Source organism: Gopherus flavomarginatus, chromosome 21 (genome assembly GCF_025201925.1).
Source record: "Gopherus flavomarginatus isolate rGopFla2 chromosome 21, rGopFla2.mat.asm, whole genome shotgun sequence".
Classification (NCBI taxonomy): domain Eukaryota; kingdom Metazoa; phylum Chordata; order Testudines; family Testudinidae; genus Gopherus; species Gopherus flavomarginatus.
In genome coordinates, this window is record NC_066637.1 from 2,323,497 (window position 1) to 2,331,758 (window position 8,262).

At 52.9% G+C, this 8,262-nt stretch overlaps 1 protein-coding gene across 4 annotated transcripts in view; it reads left to right on the top strand.

Moving 5' to 3' along the window:
- CHD5 (chromodomain helicase DNA binding protein 5) overlaps window positions 1–8,004 on the top strand; it is an 86,044-nt gene extending 78,040 nt beyond the window's left edge. For 3 of the 4 annotated variants that reach the window (XM_050931749.1, XM_050931750.1, XM_050931752.1), the window contains 3 exons: window positions 978–1,141; window positions 1,564–1,678; window positions 5,572–8,004. In XM_050931749.1, coding sequence (XP_050787706.1) covers window positions 978–1,141; window positions 1,564–1,678; window positions 5,572–5,690 — 398 coding nt within the window. In that variant the 3' untranslated portion in view covers window positions 5,691–8,004. Of the gene's footprint in view, window positions 1–977; window positions 1,142–1,563; window positions 1,679–1,801; window positions 1,853–5,571 lie in introns of all 4 variants that reach the window. The other variant, XM_050931751.1, reaches the window with a different exon arrangement.
- Window positions 8,005–8,262: the final 258 nt, after the last annotated feature.

An 8,262-nucleotide genomic window follows, 5' to 3' on the forward strand; every position in this document is an offset into this window, starting at 1 on the left:
CAGGGGCAAAGGACGGAGCAAGTGCTGCTCCCTGCTGCTACATAGGGGTGCCCAGCCAGAGACTGACACAGTCCATGCCAGAATTTGGTGTGTAAATGTGATGGAATGCGAGAGCAGAGAGGGCAGAATGTAGCTTGTTTGCCAGACACAACACAGGGGGCTCTGAGCAGCAGTTAGCTGTCCAGCACCCTTACTGTCATAGTCTTCAGATCCCAGCCAAGGGCCATTACCATAACATCCCACAGGAGCAAATCAGCACTTCGATGGGGGACACGAATCTGAGCTGTGGATGGGAAAACGGTGGAAAAGTTCTGCCATTTACAAGGACACAAGAAAAATACAAGTAGCCAAGTATGGGCAGAAAATGAACTAGGCTGGCAGCAGCTCCCAGATATGCAAGTACCTGTTTGCTGCCATATCTGGAGAGCCAGGCAGGAAGGCGGGTGGCTGATGAGAGAGCTGCTCTCCCTCGGGCTCGGAGGGGGCAGTTTGAAGTAGACGGGCACATGGTTTACAGAACTGCTGCTGCACATGGCTTCAGGCAGGTGCTGCTCTGGAGCAGTTAGAGAGGCCCAGAGCTTGGGGGATTCTGACATTAGCTGGGAGTGAGGGAGATGGTTCGGGGTGCAATTAGGAGGGCACAAAGCATGTGGAAATCACTTCCTTTCAGCACAGCAGTGTGCGGCGAAGGAGGTGCAGGCATTTGGCATGTGTGGAGAACAACGCCGCCATATGCCCACTCAACTTCAAATCTGTGTCCCTCTCTGCAAACTGATCTCTGAACCCCACCAGCTTTCCCTGTACAGCTCCCGTGTCTCCTCTCCTCCAGGGTCCAGGACATGTCACCATATTTTCACCCCTGACGTAACCTCACTGGAATCAGTTAGTCCCTTCTGCTCCCCCCAGGATCCCCCGCTCAGCGTGGGAGACCAGATTTCTTAGCTACACTGGGTGTAATCGGTACGTCTGTGTTGCAGTTCTGAACCAGCTCGAGGAGCTGCTGAGTGACATGAAGGCAGATGTGACCCGCTTGCCGTCCATGCTGTCCAGGATACCACCAGTCGCCGCTCGCCTGCAGATGTCGGAACGGAGCATACTGAGTCGTCTCACTAACCGAGGAGGGGACCCCACAGTCCAGCAGGTCAGAGAGAGCTGAAAATAAGCACGGGGGCCTGGGCAGCTTGGGCAATCTGGCTTATGCTAGCGCAGTTGTTCAGTCTGGTGATCTGCATGGAGAGTCCCTTGGAAAGCATCTCAGTATGGTGCAGTGTTAGGGAGTTAATCGGCAGAGGATGGATACATTGACCTAACAGGCCCTTTCCATCTCTAACTTCCGTGGGCCGTGTCCTGCGCTCCTTATGTAGGCCAAACAGCTCCTCCTCTTCCCAGGTCTCCCACGGTCAGCACAGTGGTGTCTGCGCAAAGCTCTCTTTGGAGACCCCTGAGCAGAAGTGAAGTAGTTAGGCTGGGACGTGTCCCGGTGACTCCAGTGCGCATCATGCAGAGACAGCAGGCTGGTTATCTGGGGATCAGCATAGCTGTTATTTTCTCCTGTTTCTCCAGGGCTCCTTTGGGTCCTCCCAGCTCTATAACAACAACTTTGGGCCAAACTTCCGAGGTCCTGGACCAGGTGGGATTGTCAACTACAGTCAGATGCCGCTGGGACCTTACGTGACCGGTAGGTTGAGATTTCTCGCAGCCTCTTTCTCTAACTGCAGAAATTAAAGTGGCAAATTTCAGTGGGCCACAAGCAAAGCCAAAGACCACTGGGCAAGCAAGATGTTTTCTCTCTTATCAATAGATATTTAGCCGTTTCCAAGATTTTCCTCTGCAGTTCTTATTCCCACCTGAGGTAAGGCCATGCTTATTACTATCTGCTAAACGTATCGTATTGTCCCATCTCTCAGGTGCTGCCTAGTAACATGATTCACTCTGAGTGTCCGCAAATCACAAGGTGGAAGGAGTTAATAAATCCAGAATGTTCAGGAGCGTCTAGTTCGTGTTGTCTCCTTGAATGGCGGTAGCCCTGCTGCCTCCTTGACACGGCCCCTAGTCACGCTGCTGCAGCAGCACATACGAAGTGTTATATGGCCTCGTGGTAAAAGCACAGGGTTCACAAAGGCACATGTGCTGCTGGGCAGGTCATTGCTCCAGGCACAGTCAGCTCTGGGGGTGGTCCTCAGAGAGCAGCTGTAATTGGTGCAGTTGCTGAGGAGATGCTGGAGTGAAATGATGGATTCACTCTTGGGTTCTGACCAGCCGTCCCACGTCCTTGCATCCACTAATGCCAGCGAGCAGTGGTGCCTGTGCGTTTAGCGAAGCTCTTTAGTTTGATGGCATCAGACAGGGGAGCAGCCTTTCTGTCAGCACCATTCACAAAGTAACAGAGCTCCTAGGGCACAGGCCTTATTGCTAGTGGCGCACGCTACGAAATATCTAGCTCCAGCTCTGTAAGGATAATGAACATCAAACTCCCCTGCAGTTCTAAATCGGTATGGAGAGTGTTTGCAGAGCCTTGGGCTCCAGGCACCAGCGCAGCAAGCTGGTGTTTGGGGTGGCCCATGGAAGGGGATGGCACATCTGGGTCTTCGGCAGCAATTTGGCAGCAGGTCTCTCAGTCCCTCACGGAGGGAAGGACTGGCCACCGAATTGCCGCCGAAGAAGGAAAGCAGCTGCCAATCGCTTGGGGCAGCAAAAAAGCTGGAGCCAGCCCTGAGGGGGCTCATTTCAGACTCACCATTTTGGTTGCTTGTTGTTTTTTTGATAACATGTCTAGGGAAATGTCCTGTTCTTCTTGTAGGCGTAGTTATGCTCATGCTTGTGATGCTAGGTCATGGCTAGGCTAGCAGCTAGTGAATTCACTACACTGGGAATTGACATCTTTTGGTTTCTGGAATCTCTGCATTTTGTTCTCTTTGCATAGAATAGTTTTCCCTGTTCTCATGATATTTCCTCAAATCAAACCTCACATTCCCTTCTGCTCCTGAAGAAAGGAAGTTCCTAGACTGATGTGCCATGTTGCCTTGAGAATGTATTTATGTAGAAATATCATGTGTACTTTTGCATGGAACCTGTCTGGTGTCATCCGTTCCAAATTCCAGGTCAGGACTTTGGAAAGCCTAAAGGAGAGCCAGCTCCCAGAGAATCCATCCCAAGTTTTACTCTGAGTTCAGTCAGTGCTGAATTGATTAGGTTGGCATTGCACAGATATTGGAGAAGCTCAACACCGTGATGTGAGCTCTCAGTGCAGAGGGCCTGTCAGTGAGACATGCCGTACAGCCAGAGTCTTCTTTTTTCAGGACCCTGCATCTATTTACATTTTCTCCCTCTCCCTTGGTTTGTGTCGTGTCTGAGCTACTAATTAGTGCATTAACGAACACACCAGTCACAGCAACACTGGAGGCTCTGCCATCCATTTCTGCCTTGCAGTTTTACCGTGGTGGCGTTGAACTCACCTTAGATCTCAACTGAAATGCAAAGGAGTCTTCAGCAAATAACCCAAGCTCTGGGAAAACACTTACTGCCACAGAGGATTCAGCCTGTCGCTTGGTGCGGTCATGTCAGATGACAATAGGAATCGTCAGTCAGCAAGCAGTCTTTAGCCACGATAATTCACGCTTTGCAAGGATCATTCGAGTACGTTTCCTCTCCTGTCCTCCTCCCTGCAGCGTTCTGTGTCACTGCGGGTGGGCTGGAAGCCAGGCAGCACTCCAAGGATATGGCTGGGAGCCTGACTTGTGCTAGTGCACGTAAAACAGCGGTGTAGACAGTGCAGATCAGGCTCGCCACCTGAGTTCAGACCTAACTGCTGCCCCAGCGGCAATGTCCACACTGCTACTGTTAGTGCATTAGCTCAGATGGCGCTAGGGTGAGTCTGTCTGCCTGGGCTGAGCGGCTCGCTTCTCACGGCTGGGCACACACACCCAGAGGTGCTGGGAGGCTAGCCCCCTCTCAGAGCGCTGCTGGGTCTCATCCGTGAGGCCATTCTTCAGCGCCCTCTGAAGCACTGCTTCAGGGACTGCCTGGGACAGCTTTGGATTATCCTACTTGATTCCTGACCATGAGCCTGATCCTGGTCCAAATCAGGAGTTAGCAGCATGCGTCACCTTTTCTCTGCACACAGCTCCCATTCCATACACAATGGGACGGGCCTCACAGGTGGCTGAGGCCATTTTCAATGTCTTTGTTTTGCAGTTTCCTCCTAGACCCAGGAAATGAGCTCCTGTAAAGTATCCAGTGGCAGGGCAGAGCTCCCTGGCCACGTGGCCAAGCCTGGCCAGGCATCATAACTTTATACGAAAATAGAATGAAACCCAACACATGGTGACTGGTTCCTGACGATGAGACGCAGAAATTACCCATCAGCAATGCCCCCGCTAGCCAAGGGCTGCCAGTGTCGCCTGGAAGCACTTTCCAGTTGATGAGCTCCACTCCCCCAGAAATGGTTCCCTACACTACTAGATCCTTTAAGGTTACATTTCTTAACAGTGGCTCATCTAATGACATAATATGTCATGTGAGAACTGCCTATGGAGAGCGTCTTCCTTTGCAACCCCCCTTGCCCATCCTGCCCATGGACACAGCACTGGATGTTCTGCCCCCGCAAGTGGCTGGGTTTCAGTGGTGGGCGGTATGGCCCTCTGTGGTCAGTGTGTGAGACATAGAATCAAAGGACTGGAAGGAACCTCGAGAGGTCATCTAGTCCAGTCCCCTGCACTCCAGGCAGGTCTAAGTATTATCTAGACCATCTCTGACAGGTGTCTGTCTAACCGGCTCTTAAAAACCTCTCACAATCTCCCTAGGCAACTTATTCCAGTGCTTAACTTCCAGTTAGGAAGTTTTTCCTAATGTCCACCCTAAACTGCCTGTGCTGCAATTTAAGGCCACATGCAGGGAGCAAAGCAGCTTCAGGGATGGAAAAGACTCTCCAGAACAGCTGCCACTTGTGAAGGTGCTAAATCAGGCTATTTCTGAGAGCGGTTTGTTCTTCTCAGTTGTCCAGACCGAGTCCTGCTGATTGCCGTCCCCAGGGGCCATTCCCTCCGAGCCTTCACCATTGTGTTCGTTCCTGCTCACAGGCTCACCTTTTATCGAGTGCTACAGTTTGACTATTCAGCTCCTGCTTGAGATGGCTGAGAGTTCACCATGTGCCTCTCTCCCCTTGGCCGGGCCAGCTGCCCGCTCAGGGCCACTGATGGCAGTTTTGACAAGCCAGCATGCTTCAAGCATTCCTAGCCGTGAGCTGGAGTGAGCAGTGGAGCTGTGTGCACTGGGCCATAAGCACCTTATTGTGTAAATGTTGCATTTGCCTTGCTAGCGGGTGGTGCTTATATGTGAACTGAACACAGACGTGCACGCGGGTGCTGGGCTAGGGGAATGCAGCTGGTGTGCTTGCTTCTAAGAATGTTTCCTTTAGGTTGGCAAGTGGCCCTGCCTTCTCTGCTCCTTGGGGTCAGTCACATCCGCTTTGCCAGCACCTTGCACTGCGTTTCCGTGCACGTCCTAGCCAACACGACAGGGAGGGGAATGGGAACCAGGTGGCCTGTAACGCATTCGCTTTTGTTCTTGCAGCAACACCCAATGGGCCGCCCTCCAGCCACCCCGATAAAAAAGTAGCAGAGTCACTGAAAGATGGTGCAGCCTTGGAACACAAGGGGAAGCTCGGTGACATCATCTGCATTGAAGACTAACTCTCAGCCCAGTGGGTGTTGGGGTCAGGGGCTGCCTTGCTCACATTTAAAGTGTTGTTCAAAACAAACCGCCATCCCCAGCCCATTTCAAGAACTTCTTAGAAGGGGATTTCATTTCCTTGTACATTTTTTGCACTTTCTTATTGAAGACTTGAAGAGTTTGTCTTGACAATGTTGGCCGAATTCTGAAGGGATTATCTAGTAACAGTATTTATGTCTCTGTTTTTATCGACATGTATCAGATTTAAAGGGAGACCGTATTGGAAGCTCTGTTTCTAGTCCAGTTACCCTAAGGTAACAGTTAGGAGCCAGGCTTAATTCTTTTCTGTAGCCTCCTAGGTTCGTTCGATTTTTATGTCTGTTTTGTGTTTGAGCAAATGCATGCACACGTCAAGCCCTTCAGCTGCTGTTCTGCTGCCAAATGTCCCGTGTACGCGCAGGGAGAATGTGCCCGCTGTCCTGCCATCTCTCCGTAGGCATCAAGGGAGAACACACCTGCTGTGCTGCTGGATATGCCTGGTATGTCCTCCTAGTCCACTGATCTCGCCAGCAGGGAATGGGTTAAATGATTGTGCGTTTCTCTTTCCTGACTGCTCACCGGCTCCTGGCCTGTATCAAACACACCAGTTGCCTGGCCTGCGCTGACAGATGGCAGTTTGCTGAGCTAATACACAGGTCTAGCTGGGCTAGCAGACTGCATGGGATTCAGGGGGCAAAGCCCTGGGTGCGTTAGGATGATGTGCGCTAGAGTGCGGGTGCTGTAGTTACCTCCATCGACACTGGTGGAGCAGACATGAAAACATGCTAGGTGAACAGCCTCCTGGGACTTTCCTGCGTGGCCCAGAGTGTGGGCCCCTGGCTTCACAGGTAACATGCAGCGTGGGGAACTGGGGCTTGTTGGTATAAACAGGAGTTTGTTTCTGTGTGGGGTTTGGTGAGCAGGTCTCTGCCTCTGGGCTGCCCTGCTGGCTGCGGGGCGCCAGGTCACCGGACGCCCCAAGAAGCCTCTCTCCCAGTCAGGTGAGCACTGAGTTGCTGACAGTGCAGTCTTTACTTTTATGTTAGCTGAGGCCTAGGGTCTGCTGATCCATTTACTGAGCCACAGGGGTGAGGGTTTCCTTCTTACAAGGCGAGCGAATAAAAGGGCAGCCTATCTGCCTTGCCTGCTCCCTGGCCAGTACCCAAGAGAAGATTGTTAGATAGCAGCTTTGCTGTCCCCACCTCTTTTGGGAGCCATTTTGCCCACTCTAATCTGCCTTTCACAGCACACGCCTGTAGTGACCAGCAGCGGCTTGTGTGATGAAAGCCACCCGAGGAGCCCACTGTGTGCCAGGCAAGCACTGGTGTGTGGCCATGCACGAAGCAGTGCAGAGGTCTCAGGGATGGCTGAGGTGCTGCCTCCCCACCACTGCCCCCATGCACAAGCTGTTATCTCAGGTTTGTTGGGGGGGGGGAACTCCACGCTCACCCAGAGCCTCTTCCTCTCCGCACGTGACATTGACATTGCCAATGAGGCATCAGGGAAGTGCTCCTGGGTCAAACGCTGCACCTCGCCATCTTCCCCCCTTGAATTCCCTCCTCACTGCGTATCTAGCTCTGCTCCTGCCGGAACCCGTGCTCTGGGCTTGATGGTTCACTGGATTCTGGAGGTGGAACTGGAGCAGAGGGAGAGGAAGCATTCGCCTCCCACACACACAACCCTACCCCAGCTTGGCTTGGTGAGCAGGGCTGGCTCCAGGCACCAGCTCAGCAAGCAAGTGCTTGGGGTGGCCAAGGGGAAGGGGCAGCAAGTCCCTTGGTCCCTCTCGGAGGGAAGGACCTGCCACCGAATTGCCGCCGAAGAAGAAAGCAGCACGGTGGAGCTGCCGCTGATCGCAATTGTGGCTTTTTATTTTTTTTTTTTCACCGCTTAGAGGGGCAAAAACCCTGGAGCCGTCCGTGTTGGTGAGTGATTGCTGGGACAGTGCAAGACATTCGGCCTCTGGGATGGCAATCTGGGCACATCTGTCAATTGTCTCCTCTGGCCCATTCACTGCTGTTGAGAGCAGTGGCATACACGATGCAAAAGGCTGTGGCTGGCTAGGTTTGTTACTAAGCCAGATCCCCCTGCACTGTGCCAGCTTTCAGCCTCCTCGCTCTGGGCTAAAGGCACTACAGTGGCGGTCTGCAGCACTGTAACAGTAAAAGGCACATGATGGGGAGAGCCTGAGAACAGTAGGGCCAGGATTAACTCTGCAGCAGTAGCTTTTCCCTGTCCTCTCCCTCCACAGGGCAGGCTGGCTGCCCCAGCACAATCTGACCCATGTGGAACAGGCCTGTAAGGGGTACCAGTGTCCCCCACAGGGAAGGCGAATGCAGCGTGCACTCTGGAGGTGGGGACACATGCACTAATGGGTGAAATGCGTTCTGGAATCACCGGGCACTGAGACCCAGCTGCTGGAAGCAGACACTGAAGAGCGTTGCAAACATTAGCCTCGTCTCTGCAGGCAGGCCCCGGTCTAGTGCAGAGGCAGCCAATGCACAGTTGTCACAGAGTCACCGGGCGATGCTCTGGAACTGCTCCCCACAAAGC